Below are 19,662 nucleotides of genomic sequence, written 5' to 3'. Positions count from 1 at the left end.
ATTAGCCTACATCCTGTTCCAGGTGTGACATAATGATTGGCGAGTGAGCCATCCCTCAGCCAATCACCGAGAGGGGTACGGGGCGTGTAATCGAATGGCAGCTCCCATTCTAAACAAGAGAAGGGGAGCGTTTCTGAGCTCCAGTAAACAGTCTCAGCTAACCTTGGCACTCTTTTTCCTCCTATGGCTGGAACCTTAGAACAAGGAGTCAAGTGGTCTACAAGACAACAGGACAACGGTTGGGAAGTTTGGTCTCCCCAGCCCAGCCAATCACGGGTCCCTACATTACACCAGGCACCCAATTCAGTCTTTTTTAATGAATGACTGAATTAACGCCCTGTTCCCAGAGGCTGTCCTGCGACGGCCCCACTTTCACAGACCCTGAGCCAATCAGGAGTGAAGCGGGGATAGGGGTTCCGGACACCTGTGGAGGGTGTCACAGGGTGCACACACCTGTCCCAACGGACAGCACCTTTAGGGTAAGAGAAGAACCTTGAAGACCCCGCCACATCGTAGGGCGCAGTTGGGGGCGGGGCTTCCAGGCCAGCATTTTGGATTGCACCATCTTCCATCTGTTAGAGGGGAGAGCCGAGAAAGTGCTTCTGCATCTTCCGCCAGCCCTTTACCACTCCCTGACCAAGAAGATGATGTATTTGCTTCTCTAACAGTCACACAATTTTCCCCTTCGCCTCATTACGCCTCACAGCTCCACGCAGACACACATTTCGGGCTGCCCACCACCACCACGCAGTGGCTCGCCCCAGTTTGACGCATTGCAGGGAAGGCCGGACCAATCGGCACCGCGCTCTCATTTCCGCCGTCGCCCGGGCCCAATAGCGGCGCGGCTCACACAGGAACGCGTCACGCGCCGCCGAGCAGTGCCCCTCCGCCGAGGAGAAAAGTAGAGTGGGCACGGGGGGCGGGGCGCGCGGCGACGGAAAGTAGTCCCCCGGCGGGTGCGCGCGCGCGCGCGGCCGGCCACAAACCCAGCCCCGAGCGGGGTGGGAGCGAGAGATCCGCGGGCCCGGCAGTGCGAAGAGAGGCGCGGAGGGATCCATGGGAGCTGCAGTGCGGCGGCGCGCGGACCGGGCGGGGCGGGGCGGGGCGCGCGCGGCGGCCGTTGAGGGACCGTTGGGGCGGGCGGCGGCGGCGGCGGCAGCGGCGGCGCGCGCTGCGGGCAGTGAGTGTGGAGGCGCGGACGCGCGGCGAGCTCAAGCTGCTGCAGCTGCTGCCGCCGCCGGAGGAATCTTGATCCCCGCGCTCCGGACACCCCGGGCCTCGCGATGGTGAGTGAGGCTGAAGGGCCCCCGAGGCTGGGGGCTCTGAGGTGGGCGCGGCGGGGCAGGACCCCCGAGAGCGCGAGTGGAGCCAGAATGGGGGGGTGTTTGGGCCCCGGAGAGCGCCTCTGGACCCCTCTCTGCCCCACTATCGAGGGCATTCGAACCCAGAGCGGGACGTTTGGATCCGAAAAGGGGGTTGGGGCTTCCAAAAGCGACTTTTAGCACCAGATGGGTTCTCTGGCCCCCAGAAGGGGCACCTGAGCCCTCCAAGGGGGTATTTGAACCCAGGATGGAGCATCTGGACCTTCAGAGGGTAAGGGCTCTTGGACCCAGGATGGGGCGTTTGGTCGCTAAGGTGAGGTGTTTGTATTCCAGGGGGGCGAGGTAAGAAACATTGGCTAGGGAAGGGGGTGATTTGTGCCCTGATAAAGGCTTTGGGTCCTGAGAGGATGCAGGGAAGGGGGATCGGAGGGAAGCCGGGCTGCTGGGGAGCTCCCCGAGAGGGGGCCGTGGGTAGCTGTGCCTGGACGGGGGGAGTGCTCCTGGAGGGGCGGGGGGGGCCCTTCTACAGATCAGACCCTTGAGGGGAGAGAAGGAGGTTCTCCAAAGACCGACAGTGCAGAGGAAGGAGGAGGAGGGCGAGATGCAAGCTTGGGGAAGAAGAGCCTGGGGTGGGTGGCAGCCGAGGTTAGGAGATGCTCTGGAAACCTGCAGGGACTGAAGAGGATTGGGGTCGGGGAAGTGGTTAAAAGGGAATGGCGAGCTTGCCAGTGCTGGGGGGACAGGGGGCCTCGTGGTTGATGTGGGGGGCAGCCAGAGAAGGTTCTGCGGTTACTGGTGGGTTAAGGCTATTGAACTAGGAAGGGAGGTTGGGTTTGGAAGTGCAGAGTGTTGTGTTTGGGTCCGTGAGGAGGTGGCTTTCCGAGGTGAGGGGTGGGAGAGGACTTTGGCTTGGGTGGTGTGGGAGGTGGGGTGGAAGGAGATCTGGGGACGTGTTGGAGAAAATGAATGGCGGCTGAGGTGGGCCTCGGGTTGGAGGTGGATGTGGGTAGCTCCCCGGAAGTTTCCAGGGCAAAGCTGGGACAAAGACTGTTCAGTCTGGATGGGGGGTGGGCTGCAGAGGCCGGAGGGAGTGGCTCTCGGGTCCCCTTCCCAGAAAGAATGAAGCTGGGCAGAAGGCAGGGCAGTGGGAGCAGGTGGGCGGAGTTGTTCGGGCCCCTATGGCGCACTGACGCTGTAGGAAATGGGGGTGGGAGATGAAAGTTTGGGCTGCATCAAACGAGCCAGCTTTTTCAGCCTTGAACCTCACCCGCTCACTGTCCCTTTCAGACCAAGAGAGCTGTTCTTTCCAAACAGGAATGCTGGTTTTCTCATGGTCTCCAGCTCCACGCACCGCTCTGCATCTCCTCACTTGTGCCAAATGACAGTGCAGTGCAGTGTGGCGTCGGTGACAATCGGATGCCTGTTCCTGTGGCCTCAGGGTGGGGACTGCAGAGCTTGACTAGAGGAGACCTCCAGAAGGACCCCTTCATCAGCCCGAGGGCCGCTTGTTCTGTTCGGGGCCCTCACTGAGTGCTTCTGTTAATTCACACAGCTGGGGCTTTGAGAGAAAACCAGCAGACTAGTTCTTTCCCGGTCCCTGCTACCCACAACACCCCTAGCCCCCCAGGCTCAGCCTCGGGACCGGGCGCAGCCATCATCCCTGGCAAGGCTGGGGAGAACAGGCCGCCGCTGCTGTGTATCAGATCTCATACTTGCTGACACAGGCCTCATGGCTCCTCTCACCTCTCCCCCATTTTCCCCCAGCAGAACCTTGCTAAACGGGCACCGAATCACTGGCAGGTGCTAGGAGGCCCCCCGCCTCCCAAATAGGACCCGAGCTTTGGCCCTACTAGTTTCTCTTTCCATTTGTAATCGGCAAGGTATGGGTGGGTGGGACAAGTCACTGCTAACTGGCCTTGGACTTTGGCCTGAGCTCTGTGGCTCCTCCTTGGCCCGGGTGAGGGGCCCTGGCCTTGGTTTCTGAGCTCATCTAACACTGCTCTCTGGCACTGGCTGGGGGCTGGGGCAAGGCAGAGAAATAATACCCTCTTCCCTCCCCCACCCCAGGATTATTTTTTTTTCCTTGTCCAGCTCCTTGCTGGAGCCTAAGATGAGGGACATGGAAGCAGGAGACCAAATGGGTTATTTTGGAGACAGTTGTTGGTGAAAGCTGAAAATCTTCAGCTCAGGAAAGGGAAGAAGCCTTGAGAAGGGCTCCCCAGCGGTGATCAGTTTCCTGGGCAGCAGCCATGCTTTGAGATCTCTAGCTCGGAGCTGGGACCTTTCCTTCCCCAAGCAGGGGAGAGGGTCTCCTAACAGGGAGGGAGAGAGTGTGCGATGGGCCCTACAGTCAGAGCCACGCCTATTTGCAGTGACCCCGTAGGAGTGTGGCCGAGCCTCTCTGCGCCTTGCAGCTTGGTGGTGGGGAGCGGCAGACACCGGCCTTCAGAGCCACTCTGGGCCATTCTGCAGCCTGTGCCAACCGCCTTGCCCGCAGCCCCTGCCCCTGCTGCCTGAAGGTGGTGTGGTAGGGGCGCGGAGGTCCCCGACTGGACTAGCTTTTTCTATCCAGGCCAGGGGAAGAGGATGAAAGCAGAGGGGATGGCGGCCCTGTTCCCCAGACTGCTGCTCTCCCGTCTGCCTCCTCCCCTCCCCTCCCCTGGCATCACCTGGCCTTGGTAACCAGAAGCCCATCCTCTGTTCTCACTTTCCCCCAGCAGCTTCCTCGGGTGTCAGGACCTAGGGGATCGGCTCCGGCTTCTTTACCCGTAGAAGCCAGGGGAAGCGGAGGAGCAAGGGGCTTGTGTGGGCCTGGGGCTGCCAGGCTGGCGTTCAGGAGCCCAGCAGCCCTGGGTCTTTTCTGAAAGTGATGCAGAAGTAGCTCCATTTGGCCTCCTAACCTTCCCTTTAGACTTTGGACTTTTCCAGAATGTGCATGTGTGGTGTTTTTCCTTCTCTACCTTCCTGCTTCCCCCTCCCTTAGCCATCTCCCCTCTGTCATCATCACTTTGATTTCCCCTCCCATTCTGACTATTTGGGGCTTGGCCTAAGTTTCTCTTCCCTTAGATTTAAAAAAAAGAAAGAAAGAAAGAAAGAAAGAAAAAGGACATTTGAGACCTGTTCTAATGTGATCGGTCTTCATATTTGGGACGGGGTGGGGGGTTGTTGCTAGCTCTGGAAACGTTATAGAGAATAATGCAAATACACACAATGGCATGCATCAGTTTGGGGGGCTCTCAGAGTCAACGCTAGGAGCCCCTTTCCCCTAATTGTGAAAGGAAATAAAGGAAGGGGATGGTGGTCTGGGGAGAGCGGTGCCTTTTTGGCAGCATTCACAAAAACCAAGGAAAATTCCTTTTTTGATGCTAAATGTTGGGATTTTGTTCCCCTCATGGCTGCTTCCCCAGAGGATCCCTATGCCTGGCTAGTTCCCAGCACACCAGTGTGGGACAAGCTAGCCTTTGCTTCTCCTCTGCCCCGCCCCCAAGCCCCGCATGCAGTAAGGGCTGCCTGCCACCGTCCTAACGAACAAACGGAGTGGCCAGGGCCGGAGAGGGTTCAGAACTGCAGTGCAGCAGGGGAAGCTGACTTTAGTCCTCCAGCCTCTGCCACCACTGCCTGCTGCAGTCCCCTCCCTGACACCCACCCTTCCTGCCCAAAAGAAACAGCGGAATGGTGCCCCGTGCACAAGAGAGTGGGGGGCTGCCCCCTGCCTGAGCAGGATTCTGTTAGGCACTTGGAGCGCCTCAGAGCCACCAGTTAGGAGAATTGTTGCCAGTTGGGTCCACTGTGCTCGGACCTAGTGCCTCCAAATCGGTGACATAGAAACTAGCGAAGAGCCCCCAGACATCTTCCCTCTGCCCTACCCAAGGACTGGCCTGTTTTGGTTTGGAGCCTTCTAGAGCTGCTTGATTAGGCCTCTAGGGCAACTGCTCCCTTCACTCAGCCTCTGGGGCTCCTGTGCTATGCTGGCGCAGCTGGGTTGGGTCTGGGGCAGCCCTTCTTCCCGCCCACCGTGGCTCCAGAGCACTGGGTTGGATTGGAGACCTCGGAGTCTGGGCGGTGTAAACAGGCCCTGCGTCAGGCTGGTCTGGGTTTCCAGCCCACCTCAGTCCCCAGCTTCCTGGACCACCAGACTTTATCCCAGACCCTGGCTCTGGCATGACCTCCCTTGCCCAGGTACGTGGGTGCCGTGTGGAACCAGCCTCACCAGAGGGGGCCGGGCTGAGCAAGGATGTGCCAGCCTGTGACTAACTTTCTCCTTCCTGCTTTTCCAGGCTGACCAGCTGACTGAGGAGCAGATCGCAGGTGAGCTTGCCTCCCTCCCTCCCCTCCCGCTGCCACGGGAAGTCCTCTGCATCCCCAGCCAAATCTTACTCCGGCGCAGAGGGACCAGGAGGAGCGTGTGACAGATAAACCTGTTGTGTATAAGAGCACACCACCGCCCCAGTAATACCAAACCTCACAGTCCTGAGCCCGAAACTCACCAGATGGCAGGGCTGGTTCCTCTCCTGGCCATGGCTCCTCGGGGTCTTTTAATCAGTGGCTGCAGCGTGAGCCCGACCCCTGCCGGTTAGGTTCAGAAGGTGAGCTCCCTGCCTCACTGTGGGGCTGCAGAGCTCCTGGCCCACTTGAGGAGCCGCCCAGGAGATGGCTCGGCAGGCACTCCCACCTCCGCACTCACGTTTGCACGCGCTCGCACTTGCTTTCTCCTGGGCCAGAAGTGCCTTCCCCCGGCGGTTTGCACTGACGGGCAGCTCCTTCTCATCCTTCGGGTCTCGGCTCCAATGTCGCCTTGGAAAGGACTTCCCTGACTCCCCTCTCAAATAGACAGCTTTCCTTTACTCTCCATCAGGTCACTCTGTTTCCTTCACAGCCTTTCTCTCTATCTGAAATTATTTTATGATGTCTTTACCTGCTGTATCTCCTGTCACTAGATGCGTTCCTTATTTGGGGACTTTATCAGTCCCTGCTGTATCTTTGGTGCCTAAAACATAGTAGGTGCTCTGTAAATTTTTGTTGGCTAAATAACTAAAATGAATGAACAAAGGAATGATCACATATTTCCCAGTAAGCTAAAAGAAATCCTTGAATCCTGTCTAATTCATTTTTGTAGCCTCACTGTCCCCTAAAGCCCAGGAAGTCACAGCTGCAGGAAGTACTGTGTGTTGAGCAGGTTTCCCTGCCCCCCGCCCCAAGACGATGCACTGCCTGAGGACAGAGGCCGGTTCCCAGTTAAGCTCCACAGCCACGGGCTGGAGCAGAGTAGCCCCTGGGCCCCGCAGCGACCCAACCCCAGCTTTGCTGTCACGTTCAACACGCCCCACGTGACTGGTACTGAAGGTCCAGCTTCTGAAGTGGGAGGAGACAGGGATGGACTCGCCTTCTCTCCTTTCCTCCTCCCCCCACACTTTCTGCTTCTAAACTTTGGCCCCCGGTGGCTATGGAGACCCACTGAGGAAAGCCAGAGAACCCCTTGTCGTTTAGTGATCACGAGCGTAGGGTGCCCACATGACCCCCTCCCCCAAAGAGCAACAAGGCCTCAGCACAGGGCGGTGGCAGCATCCCCAGGGAGACACTTAACGCTTCTCCAGGGCCCAGGGGCTCGGCTGTACGTGTGGCTCCTGCCACACTCAACCCCCCGCTCTGCCCTCGGGTAACACAAACACACGCTCCACGTCACATCCCCGCCCCGTCCCCATTAGCAAACTGTCCACCACCTCACCCCAGCCCACGCCCTGTGGGAATAGGCTGCCAGGCATCTGTTCTCTGAGGGTTTGGGGGTGGGGAGAGCCAGGTGCCGAAACGGGCCCAGTGGGAGGGCAGGAGCCATGCGCTTCTCTCCCGCTCCTGAGGCGTCCCAGCTGTGGCCTTCCCACTCAGTGCCACTAGCGCCTCATCCTCCTGGCTTGGCAGCCATCCCCTCTCCTTCCGTCCCCCCACCTACCCCACGCATCGTCCGTCAGCCGTGCTCTGCTGCCGGCCACCCCCAGACTCCACCATACACAGCACTCGGCTCCTCTGGAAACCAGGGAACTGGGCTGGCGGTACCAGTCAGGAGGGATGCCGTGCCGCCCAGAGGCGTCCTGCACCTCTCCTTCCCTTCCTTTCCCAGCCAGTTGACCTTGGCTGGCATACTTCAGATAGAGACTTCCCACGGCTCTCATCCCCTCCATGACGTTGGTCCGTTTCATCATTTGAGGGAGAGGCTGAAGCCAGGGACCAAGAAGAAATGTAGGAAGGTCTAAGGCCTCTGTCACCCATTTTCCCCTCTGTCCCCACTGAGCTAGGGTGACAGACAGGCAGCTTTGCCTGGCACAGGCCAGGTGCTCAGTAAGTGTTGACTGAAAGAAGGAAGGGTCCGGCCCTGAGTACAGAGGCGAGAGGCTTGGGCTGGAATTTAAGTCTTGTTCTGGTTTCTTTAGGTGGGCCTGACTCTTTCGGCCTGTCTCCCAAGGTCAGGACTTCCCTGTGTCCTCAGCCTCTGACTCATTGTCTTTCTTCTCCCAGAATTCAAGGAGGCCTTCTCCCTCTTTGACAAGGATGGAGATGGTACCATCACCACCAAGGAGTTGGGGACAGTGATGAGATCCCTGGGACAGAACCCCACTGAAGCCGAGCTGCAGGATATGATCAATGAGGTGGACGCAGATGGTGAGCCCCATGGAGCGGGTGGGCAGCCCCACTCCCGGTCACCCTCACGACCACGAGGAACCTTCCTCCGGTGATGGATGAGCCGGTGTCTCCTCTGCCAGGGCTCCGGGCTCGTCTCCCAGGGCCCAGGCCCAGAGCATCCCTGCTCCCTTCCCCACCTTGCAGGGAACGGGACCATTGACTTCCCGGAGTTCCTGACCATGATGGCCAGAAAGATGAAGGATACAGACAGCGAGGAGGAGATCCGAGAGGCCTTCCGTGTCTTTGACAAGGTGAGCAGGCCTTTCCCAGAGTGGCTCTGGGACTCCGGCAGAGAGCAGAACAGGTGGTGTCCCAGGATGCCCTGTGTAACGGGAGTCAGAACTTCCAGGAGGCCCAGGCCCCAGTGCCATACCCGCTGCCGACTTGCTCTGCCACCTCAGGAAGCCCCCCTGCCCCTGCTGAGTGTGGGTGACTTGACAGTTCCTGCACTGTGGCCCCCAGGGAAGAGCCGGGCGAATGCCTCGAGCTCAAAGCTTTTGTCTGTCTCCTGACACCCAGGATGGCAATGGCTACATCAGCGCCGCAGAGCTGCGCCACGTCATGACGAACCTGGGTGAGAAGCTGACCGATGAGGAAGTGGATGAGATGATCAGAGAGGCTGACATCGACGGAGACGGCCAGGTCAATTACGAAGGTGAGCCGACCCGGCCCCTGTCTCTGGGCCAGCAGCAGGAGCTTCTGGAACAAGCCCCCAGGTCGGGGCAGGGTGCGGGGTGCGGCTTGGGGCTGAGCCCTGCTCGCTGGCTGACCTCCTCCCTGTCTGTTTGCCTCCACAGAGTTTGTACAGATGATGACTGCAAAGTGAAGGCCCCCGGGCAGCTGGTGATGCCCGTTCTCGATCTCTCTTCCCGCGCGCGCATCTTCAACACTCCCCTGCGTATCCCGGTTCTAGCAAACACCAGTTGATTGACTGAGAATCTGATAAAGCAACAAAAGATTTGTCCCAAGCTGCATGATCGCTCTTTCTCTTCCTCCCGAGTCTCCTTCCATGCCCCTGCCATCTCTTCCTTTTGCCCTTCCCCCTTCCATTCACATCTTCCAAGGCCTGATGCATTCATAAGATGAGCCCCCTAGTCCCCTTGTCGGGGGGGCCCTGCCCTCCTTCTCCAGCCCGGGTGGCTCTCGTCCGTCTTGGTTTGTTTCTTTTCATATGTCCTCTTATATTTTGGGTGCCGGGTGGCTGCCAGCCCTGTCCCGGGACCTGCTGGGGAGGGGCCGAGGCCCTCTGAGGGCCGGGCAGGAGAGCACGCCTTTCGCTGTTGCATGCGACCAGCCCTGTGATTCCCTGTGCCGATCCCAGCAGCCTGTTGGGGCAGGGGTGCCGAGAGAGGCATCGCAGAAGGGCTGAGGACGGGGCGGGGGGGCGGTTCCAGAGTTGTGGTGTTGACTGGATGTGGCCCAGGAGGGGGTCAAGGGGCGAGGGAGGCTTGGAAGCCGGCATTCTTTACCACTTGAGGAGGCCGGCTCAGAGAAGGGGCCGGAGAGAGTGGACGAGGCTCAGATGCCATTGGCTGCTCTTCTGAACCCATCTGATCGGCTTCCTGAGGTGGGGCTGAGCGGGGCTGCTCCCCGGACCCTCCTGCACGTTGTCCAGCCCGTGCTCCTGACGCGATCTCAAGCTGTCCTGTAAATACCTGGTGCTAACATCCCATGCCGCTCCCTCGTGATGCCCCTGCCCCCCCCGCATCGAGGTCCCCTCATCGGAATGGACGTGGGGATGGCCGCTTTGTAATATGCTGGTTATCCTTTCTTTTTCTTCATGCCCCTTAAAGCTTTAATTTTGTCCAACACCGTGCTGGGCTAGCTGAGGGGTGGAGAGAGGGAAGATGTGCCCCACCACACTCTGAAGAGAACATGCCTGCAATAAAACAGTCCCGTCGGCCAGCTGCCCTGGAGGACCAGCGGCCACGGGCAGCTCTGCTTCCTCCGCCGGCCCCTCCCGCTCCCCTGTGGTGACTTGGCTGGCTCCCCGACCTTTGTGCTGTCTCTGTGCCCGCCTCTGCCCTCGCCCACCTGCCTGCCCTCGCACTCCCCGGCCGAGAGCATGAGCCGTGACCTTGCTTCTGATTTTCGCCTCTGGGACAATTCAGTCAATGTGGGCAGTTTGGTCATCCGGATTTTTTTTTGTTTTTTTCCCTGTTCATTTCATCTGCCCTCCACTCCCTCCCCAGCCCCAGGTTGATCAAATGGCTTTTCCTGGGACCTGCCCAGCTTTGAGAATCTCTTCTCATCCTCACCCTCGGGCACCCAACCTCCGGGGGACGGAAGGGGAGGGATGGGGCATAGTGGGAGACCTAGCCGAGAGCTGAGGGTTAGGGCAGGTAAGCGTTAGGCTGTGGATGTTTTCGGAGTGTTTTGGTTTGTTTTTTTTAAACCGGGCAATATTGTGTTCAGTTCAAGCTGTGAAGAAAAATATATATCAATGTTTTCCAATAAAATACAGTGACTACCTGACTCCGCTCTTCTACTCTTGTCTTGGTTAATGGGCTTGCCTCCTGGAGCATGGGCCTGGAGCCCTTCCCCGGAAGAGCCTGTCCTCCATGCTCGCTCAAGAGACTTGGCCTCAGCACTGCACAGCCACATTTCAGAGCCCAACCAGACGGCCGGGTGGTTGAGGGCAGGATTCTATCCTGGCGGCGCAGCCCGTCAGCTCTGAGTGCTCGCCATTGGACATCTTGGGACCTGCACGCGTGTGCGAGAGAGAATGAGCCCGCCTTAGTGGAGGCCTGTATCAGTCACACGAATGACTGCAAGATGAGGCCTGAGAAGGCCTGAGGCAGGTCCACTGCGTCACAAGAACATCCCAGTTTGGGGGTTGAGGGCGGCGGGCAGCATCAAGCTGAAAGGTGAGTGGTCACCTGGCTGCGTGGGGGTGGGGGAAGGAAAGGCATCATCCCAGAGAACAAGAAGGCAGGGTCAGGCCCTGGGGGCCTAGGCCAGGGTGGGGGGGGTCTCGACAGGGTGCTCCGGCCAAGAGGTGACCAGTGTCAAGCGGGAACCCTGAGTGCCAAGTTCGAACACGCGGTGGGGAGAAAAGAGGCGTGATCCCGAGCTCACAGCTTCAGTCAGCTCCTGGAGAGGGCACACGACTAAGATTTGAAAGAAAAAGCCCCAAACAACTGCAAACCATAGAAAGCTCCTCAGCTTCCCTGAGGTAAGTGGGGATGAAAAAGAAAGGAGGGGTGGCCCCACCCCCAACTACCAAACACTGGTCGATAGACGTCATCTAACATCTGAGCTGCTCTCACTCAACCAGGGGCTGGGCAGGAGGCGAGCAGAGACAGCTCAGTGGAGTAAAAAGACTTCTGCTCACCTTTACCCGGCCTTGGGAGGATGAAGAAGCCTGACAGGGTTCAGACTCAGGGCCCTTCCTGTGGCGGAAAGGAGACACATTTTTCCAAAGCCCCAGTTTCTCTGCCCCCTTTTTCTGCCATCTGGTTGGGGCTCGAAATTGGTGCAGTAAAGATGGTAGAGTGTTGTGGGTAAGAGCTCAGGGTCCGGGGCACTTAACTGCGTGCATGGCCTTGGGTAGACGGCTCTCTGCCCCTGTTTGGAAAGTGGGGCTGTGATAACACTGACCTCGGGACTTCCCTGGTGGTCCAGTGGTTCAGACTCCATGCTTCCACTGCAGGGGGCGTGGGTTCGATCCCTGGTCAGGGAACTAAGTCCCACATACCACGTGATGTGGCCAAGAAAACCCACTGACCAGGGCCAGCCAAGGATTGGTGAGCCCGCAGGAGCCAGGCCTGGGGTGCAGTGAGCGTCCAGGGGGCATGAGCTGCTCTCCATTGGGTGCTTTCTACTCCACGGGCTGTCTTCTAAGCTCTGCCTCCGTGATCTCATTGAATCCTTCAAGCAGCCATCTGGGCTGGGTGCCGTTAGTCCCCATTTGGCAGACTAGGAAACTGAGGCCCAGAGAAGAGCAGGAACTAGTCCAGAAAGTGAGAGCTGGAATCTGAAGCAGGTGTGACCTGAGCAGTCAGTCCATGCTCTCAGCTGCCTGACTCTAGAGTAAATGGTCTTTTTTTTTTTTTTAAGATGATTTCAGGTAGGCCAGAGACAGCCAGTGGGAAGGCTAGGCTGAGGCTGGGGTCACAACGGTGGAGTCTGAGATGGGAGCTGCCTTCTTAGCAGCCAGGATACCTGTGGAAAATTCTGGTCTTATAGCTGTGAAGAAGATAGGTTTTGGTGACTCACAGGATTGGGCTCCAACCCAGCGTCACCACTGCAGTGTCTGTATACTCACTAAGCCTCAGGTCCCACCTCTGTCACTTCCTACCTGATAACCTTGGAGCAGTGACTTCACTTCTCTGAGCCTCAGTTTACCAGTCTGCAAAATGGAGCATAGTAATTGTCTCTCAAAGGAGGATCAGAAAATATTGTGCCGCTTTTTAGACATCGTCTCATTTACTTCTCACCCAGGCCAGGTTGAGTCCTAATAAAATTTAGTATGCATTTATGACATGCATCCTCCCCAGTGGGCATATGAGCACAAGATAAGTTATCATCAAGAGCTGACAGGAGGGGGCTTCCCTGGCGGTCCAGTGGTTAAGACTCTGCACCTCCACTGCAGGGGCGTGGGTTCAATCCCTGGTTGGGAAGTTCTGGGAAGTGTAGCCAAAAAAAAAAAAAAAGAAGAACTGAAAGGAATGGAGGCGGGGGTCGGGGGGGCAACTAAAACCTCTAGCACCACACTTCTCGGAAGTGGGTGAGCTGGGACTTGAACCCCAGATTATTCGCATCCCAAATGCCCACGATTTTAACCACCGCATTGCTTTGCCTGCACTTCTCTACTGCCCCGTCATTTATTTTCCCCCTTGGGCCCTGTGTTTTGACTTTTACTTCCATATGGCCTGCATTATTAAGGCAGGGAGGGGCAAGCATCAGCTGATGCTTGCTGTGGGTCATTTCCAACTCAGGCTCACAGATCCTCTGGGCCAGCTCAAAACCTGTCCTGAGAAAGTGACTACACAGGGGGACACATCGGGAAGTGCCCAACTGGGGCCCACTGGAGGGAAATCCAGGTTCCCCTCACCTCCCAGAGGGGAGCTCCAATGCAGTGGCTCTGGAACCACCTCTAAGTGTCATTCCCAGTGTGACCAGCAGGTGGGGCAGTGACCACAGAAGGCCCAAGAGCAGCTACTCCCGGGGACTGGCCAGGGTGTATGTGTGTGTGCATGCTTAAGTTCCATCTGTGCCCGAAAGTCAGAAATGAATCAAGAAATGAAGTTAAAAGTGCATCAAGTCTCCTTGAGGGAGACAGACCTGTTCCCAGCGTGTCACTTCTTGATCCCAACGCCAGACCAGAGCGGGCGCCTCCCTTTCACTGTGTTCTCAGTACATTCCACAGCTTGTAAATTTATATTTTTGTGGCTTATTGTAATACATATTTCTGTGATTATTAAATTCTCACCACCACTGAATTGTGAGCGAGGTAGGGCCAAGGCGGTGTCAGTCACTGCTATTTCCCCAGCAAGCACAGAGCAGCCGTGGGTCCAGAGCAGGCTCAAGGGAACGTGTGTTGAATGAATGAATGAGACGAAGGAAAGGAGGCATCAGAGGCCAGAGCCAGAACTGCGAGCACAACAGAAACACTCTTCTTTACTTGGTTAACTTTCTTCCAATCCTCAGGTCCTGGCTCAGCCATCTCCTCCTCCAAGAAACCCTCCCTGATGTCCCCCAAGACTCCACCCTTCACAACGCCCAGCCCTGCCCCCTCTGAACTGTGAGCTCCAGGAGCGCAGGGCCAAGGCTGTCTGTCCCTGCCACGTCCCCAGCGTCATAGGGACAAAACCTGACGTACAGTAAGCCCTCAATCAGAGCCTGCTGAATGAACGAACGGACGTCTGTGCTACAACAGGCTGCAGTGAGGACCATTGTGGAGCCTCAGACGCACTGAGAGCGCCTGAGAGCAGTGATTAAGTCTTCAAGGAGGAGGAATAGCCTAAAGCAGGAACTTGAAGGGCAAGGGAGCTTTTGACGGTTGGAGAAGGGGAAACACGCCTCATGGGAAGGGTGCGCTCAGCGAGCTAAGAGGTGGAGGCCCCAAAGGTCATGGGCTCTTTGGGGAAACCTCGGTTGTCTGCTGTGGCCGAGCAGAGAGTGTGGGAGTTGGCCTCGGGGCAGTGGGAGCCCTTGGAGCTCGGCAGGCAGGGGAGGAACCATTCAGACAGGACCTCCAGACAGGACCATGGCAGCCAGCGGAGAGGTTACCCGGGCAGTCAGGGGTCAGGAACCAGCCAAGAGAGGAGCTTCCAAATCATCCTGGAGGGGCCGAGGGAGTTGTTTGAAAACCCGCACCCTGGCAGACAGTGTAGACATCCAGGCCAGAGCTGGTGGGGCTCTAAGACAAACAGTGGGATGCAGAGGAGGGGGAAGATTCCTGAGATGTTAGGCCTGGTGGGTAAAAGCCAGCAGAAAACCAGCTTCAACACTTAATCCTCTCCTCCCCTTAATCCACATCCGAAAAATAGGACTGATAATGGCACTCACCTTGGGTGAGGATGCTGTGGGTTCTAAAGCCCAGCCCTGCCCTGCCATTCAGCGAATGCTGAGGCCAGAACTGACCCGCCTTCCAGGGGCGGCACAGAGAGAGGAGGGAAGCGTGCCTCCCACCCCCGGGGTCTTGCCTGGACAGGCAGCCCTGCCCCACCTCGACTCCTGCCTGAAACGCAGCCCCTCCATCCCATCCCTTCTGCACGCTCCTCCAGGGGCACCTTTGGGCTGGTTCCCACTGAGGCCGGGCCAGGATTGGTAACAAAGGCCGGACCCCACCTGATGTTTCTTGAACTGTTTTTTGGTTTGTTTTGGTACAAGTCAAATTTTTACTATTAAATTCAAGCGATAGGACTTCCCTGGTGGCGCAGTGGTTAAGAATCCGCCTGCCAATGCGGGGGACACTGGTTCAATCCCTAGTCTGGGAAGATCCCACATGCTGCAGAGCAACTAAGCCTGTGAGCCACAACTACTGAAGCCCGCGTGCTAGAGCCCGTGCTCCGCAACAAGAGAGGCCACCGCAATGAGAGGCCCGCGCGCCGCAACGGAGAGTAGCCCCCGCTCGCCGCAACTAGAGAAAGCCCACATGCAGCAACGAAGACCCAACGCAGCCAAAAATAAATAAATAAAATAAAATAAAATATTCTAAAAATAAATGAAAAATAAATTCAAGCGATACAATATTTCTCTGGCAAGACTGCTATAAAAGTTTCTAAACTTCCTCAATTTTTTTTTTCAGTATTACATTTTTTTTATTGTGGTTAAAATACCCATAATACAAAATGTACCATTTTAACCATCTTAGAAAGTACAATTCAGTGACATTTAGTACATTCATGACGTTGTACAACCACCGCCGCTATCTACTTCCAGGACATTTTCATCACCCCAAAAGGAAACCCCATATGCATTAAGCAGTCGTTTGACCTATTTTTAACTCTCGCAGACACCCCTTCAAATGAAACATAATGTCTGGTGGGAAGAAGTCAAAGCAATGGAGAAAAGCGTTGTTTTCAAACAGCATTTGCCCAGATGCCAAAAACCACTACAGTAGCCACAACAATAACAACGGCAGTAACAGTAACCCATACTGTGGGCTTTACTCCAGGCCCTGTGCTGGAGTAATCATTTTCGGGGGAATCATTTAATCCTCAGCACGGCCTTGTAAGCTAAGTATTAGATTATGATCACCATTCTGCGCAAAAGGAAACCAAAGCAAACTCATCAGCCCAACAGTGATTTGAGCCAAGAAGCTAAAAAGATAGACCAGGGACTTCCCTAGTGGTCCAGTGGTTAGGACTCTGGGCTTCCACTGCAGGGGGCACGGGTTCCATGGCCGCCGCTATTGTCTTTATAGGAAGCTCATGCCTCATCTACTCCTCCAGCCCTCCCCAGGGGCAGATTTATTGTTTTAACCCTGAAGCCAAGTGAGAAAGGGGAACCCAGGGCTGGGGGTGAGTCTGGGGGGGGGGCTTTCCCATTCACCTCCTCCCACCAGCAGAAGCACCACTTCCTTTCATGTTCACTCCTGGAAAACCCTTGCATTCTGTACCTGAGGGCAGGGGATGGCAACGAGAAGCGGGGAGGGGTGGATGGCTGGACATCACCCCAGCAATCAGAAGGGGAATTGAAGGCTGGAAATCACCCCAGAGGAATCCAGGGTGGGGCCGAGACTGCTCTGTGTCCCCAGCACTTGGTAGAGTCAGCGGCCACTATGTTGAATGAACGAATGAATGAATGAATGACATTTGGGTGGCAGTTCCCAGGACACAGGCGGTGAAGTGAGGCTCTGAGAGGGGGCGTAGGGACAGGCACAGGACTTAGGTCTGAGTTCTTGGGCCGTCCCTGGGTTCCGTGCCTCCCACAGCTTCATTCCCCAGCTTCTCCCCCAGCCCAGGGCCCCACCATCCACATCTTGCAACTCACCAAGCCATGCAGTTTCCAGGCACCTGTCCAGTGGTGTCACCCACAATGCAACAGTCTCCCCTTCTTCACCTCCCCTGCGGGGACCAGGCCTCCCAAGTCTGATGGGGAATCAGAAGTAAAGGGAAGCAGGGAGCTTGTCGGAGAATTCTGGGCTCCCATGAGGCAGTGGCTCTTGGAGTGGACTGGGAGAGGGCAGGGCTGTCCGCTGGGGGTTTGGGGTGGGCATCCAGGGCACCCTGCAGTGAATGAGGATCAGAGCCAGAACCCTAACCAGAGCAGACCTGAGTGCACAGAAGCTGCTGGGAACTTTTCTGCCTTCTAAATATTTAGACAGCGAGATGGATAGGCAAAGCGAGGGCCAGACCAGGCCACCCAGGCCACCGGATATTTTGAGAGAACTGTTCTTTTTATGCTCCAGGATAATTGTTTCCTCTCCCTCTCTCCCTCCTCCCACAGCCCATCGTGGCCACCCTGAAGGGGGAGAAATAGCAGCTGATCACCCCTCTGAATCCATGGGGTCAACATTCTGGCCGGCTGGGCTCCAGGATCCAGCTCTGGGCTTGTCCACCCGCAGCCACCGGTCAAGTCCCTGAATTTCTGGCTGCTGCTCTCGGAAGACAGGGCAGGAGATCACGGGGCAGATGTCAGCAGAGGGAGCAGGCTGTCTCGGACCCCACTTTGGACGGTGTTCCCACGGTGCTGCTGGATGGCTGTAGGACAGGCAAGGGTGCCCCCTGCCCCTCGCCCCAGGCTGACGAATGCACCCAGCTCCCATCCTTCCCCCCGAGAGAAGTGGGGGCCCTTGAGCCCTTCCTCCCCGAGGCCCGCTGGGAGAGGGACGTCTGCAAGTCGCCCTGGCCAGGCCTCAGGCACAGGCAACAGAACCAGAGCTTGAGCTGCTGGAAGACGGCCTTGCGGAAAAGGATGAAGACCCAGGGATCCAGGATGGGGTTGAAGGCATTGAAACGGAAAGCGAGGAGGTCCCCCATCTCACTGCTGTCCGGGGCGATGGCCTGGGTGAAGCCGTGGATCTGAGGGCAGAGTGAGGGTGTCAAGCAGCACCCACGAGTCCTCTGCCCCCACCCACACCCCACCCTCGATCCCCTCCCCCCACTTGCTCACTGGCAGAAATGAGGGAGGGGTGGCCTGTCCGAAAGGGAAGGAAATAAGATAAGATGAAAACTAACAAACAAGTGCGTCTGGGGAGCAGAGGGAGAGAAAGCCCCAGGAGACAGCCAGCAAAGCCCTAGAGACGGAGAGATGGGGCGGTAGGGCTGGGTCCCAGGGCTGTGTCTGTGTGTGTCCAGTTCCTGAGTCCTCTGTAACCCCCCAAAGGTTTGACGACCCTCAGATCTAGCCCAGCCCTTGCGTTTTACAGAAAGAGAAACCGAGGCCCAGAGTATAGACAGGATGACTGGGTGCCACAGGACCAGGGTTGGCCCCGCTGCAATTTGGGAGGGGCAGGGCAGGAGTTCCTGCAGGAAAGGGGCGAGGCCAGGAGATGCCAAGGGCAGACCCATGGGTGGGGCTGGGGAAGTGGGGAGCACGGTGGCAGGGAGATCAGACTCTGGCATCAGAGGAGCCCAGGGTGCAGACCTGCCTGTGTGATCATGGGCAAAAGGCATCATCACCTGTCCTCTGTAAAAATGGTGACAGGGCAGAGACTTCGTCACATTTCTTGCTAAATGCTTGTGGAATAGATGCATAAGATCATTTTGGAGATTATTGGAGAAAGGATTTCTAAACCACTGAGCACAGGGTGGACAGAGAGCAATGAATGGCGGATCTTATTATCATTGTAGGGGTAGGAGAAGGTTGGTGGGGGGTGGAATTGGTAGGGTTGGGGGGCTAGAGATGTGGAAGGGGGAGACAAGAGTCAGAAGGGGTCAAATGGGGCAGAAGCAAACGGGGAGACTTCTCCAGCAAGTTGGGAGTTGTTTGACCCTGGACAAAGCCTCTCATCTCTTCGGGTCTCAGTTTCCCCATGTGTGAAATAGGTACAAACGATGGAGGATGGCGCTGGGCTCTGCCTTCCTCCCCACCGCCCACCCCGATCTGCCGAGGGGACTCACCGTGAGAGGCAGGGAGCACACGGCCATGATGCCCGTCATGAGGGCCAGCAGAATCAGGTGGTCAACCTCGTCTTCGCCCGCCCGGGGGCTGGGGACCAGCGAGCCGTGGTGGCGCCTCTGCTGGCGGTACATGCGGCAGAGGCTGAGGGTGACCGAGCCGTTGCAGAGGAAGATGGCGGCCACCAGCAGGGCCACGAGGCTGGCGTAGGCCAGCGAGAATGCGCAGCCGCCCAGCTCGGCCGAGCGCATGCGGATGAAGCACCAGCTGCCCGGGCAGTACTGCTGGTGTTGGCCCAGGCCCAGCAGGGGCAGCGAGCAGAAGACGGCGCAGAAGGCGTAGATGGCGGGCAGCGCCAGGCGGGCGCGGCGCGGCCCGTCCAGCCGGGCGTAGAGGTAGGGGTGGCTGAGCGCCAGGCAGCGCTCCACGGCCATGGCGAAGAGGATGAGCGTGGAGGCCAGGCCGAAGAAGGTCATGGCGAAGGCGAAGGCATCGCACAGCGCCGGGCGGCCCCGGGCCAGGCCCAGCAGCGAGCTGTTGCGGGCGTAGGCCGCGAACACCACTGGACTCAGGAAGCACGTGCCCAGCAGGTCGGTGACCGCCAGCCCGGTGACCAGCACCGCGAAGGCCGAGGGGCGTGACCGTCGCCGCGCCCCCAAGATGCCCAGCGCCAGCCCGTTGCCCACCACGCCCGCCACGAACATCAGGGCGCTGGTGGCCGGGCCCACCGAGTCCCGCACGTACGTGAGGTTCTGGCACGAATCCGCCATCCCCGGCCTCCCGCGGCCGCCCGGGCCGGAGGGGTCCCCGGGGTGGGAGGTGGCGACGGAGGGGAGCCCAGCCGGATCCGGCCCTGCGACGCCCACCACCGCGCTCCCCTCCCCGTGGTCCTCGCTGCAGTTGGAGGTCGGGGGGAGGGAGGGTCCCAGCCAACCCACCGCAATTCTTGTGCGACTATTTCTCTCCCCTCTGTCTTCCCCAGGCTCTGGTACTCTCTCTCTCTCTCCTTCCCCTGTTTCTTTCCTTCCCTACATCTGTCTCTCTGTCTAGTCTTTTCCTCTTCAAGCCCCTAGTTCTTTCCTTCTCTTTCTCTGTCTCTTGCTGTGTCTCTGTCTCTGTCTCCTCCCTGGTCCACCCCCTCTGCCTCCCTCCC

General features: G+C 57.8%; 2 protein-coding genes across 2 annotated transcripts; one reads left to right on the top strand and one right to left on the bottom strand.

Moving 5' to 3' along the window:
- The first annotated feature begins 1,110 nt into the window (after nucleotides 1-1,110).
- On the top strand, nucleotides 1,111-10,472 carry CALM3 (calmodulin 3). The gene is made up of 6 exons (XM_065898481.1): nucleotides 1,111-1,286; nucleotides 5,600-5,630; nucleotides 7,833-7,976; nucleotides 8,142-8,248; nucleotides 8,517-8,652; nucleotides 8,795-10,472. Exons 1-6 carry the CDS (start codon nucleotides 1,284-1,286, stop codon nucleotides 8,821-8,823), a joined length of 450 nt encoding a protein of 149 aa, XP_065754553.1. The 5' UTR covers nucleotides 1,111-1,283; the 3' UTR covers nucleotides 8,824-10,472.
- Nucleotides 10,473-17,083: 6,611 nt separating this feature from the next.
- Nucleotides 17,084-19,279, bottom strand: PTGIR (prostaglandin I2 receptor). Its single transcript, XM_065899608.1, has 2 exons — nucleotides 18,512-19,279; nucleotides 17,084-17,470 (listed from the first exon to the last, which is right to left on the bottom strand). Exons 1-2 carry the CDS (start codon nucleotides 19,277-19,279, stop codon nucleotides 17,084-17,086), a joined length of 1,155 nt encoding a protein of 384 aa, XP_065755680.1.
- Nucleotides 19,280-19,662: the final 383 nt, after the last annotated feature.

The sequence above is a fragment of the Phocoena phocoena genome, chromosome 20 (assembly GCF_963924675.1).
Source record: "Phocoena phocoena chromosome 20, mPhoPho1.1, whole genome shotgun sequence".
NCBI lineage: Eukaryota > Metazoa > Chordata > Mammalia > Artiodactyla > Phocoenidae > Phocoena > Phocoena phocoena.
Note: the sequence above shows the minus strand (reverse complement) of the source record. Positions and strands in the feature narration are given on the sequence as shown.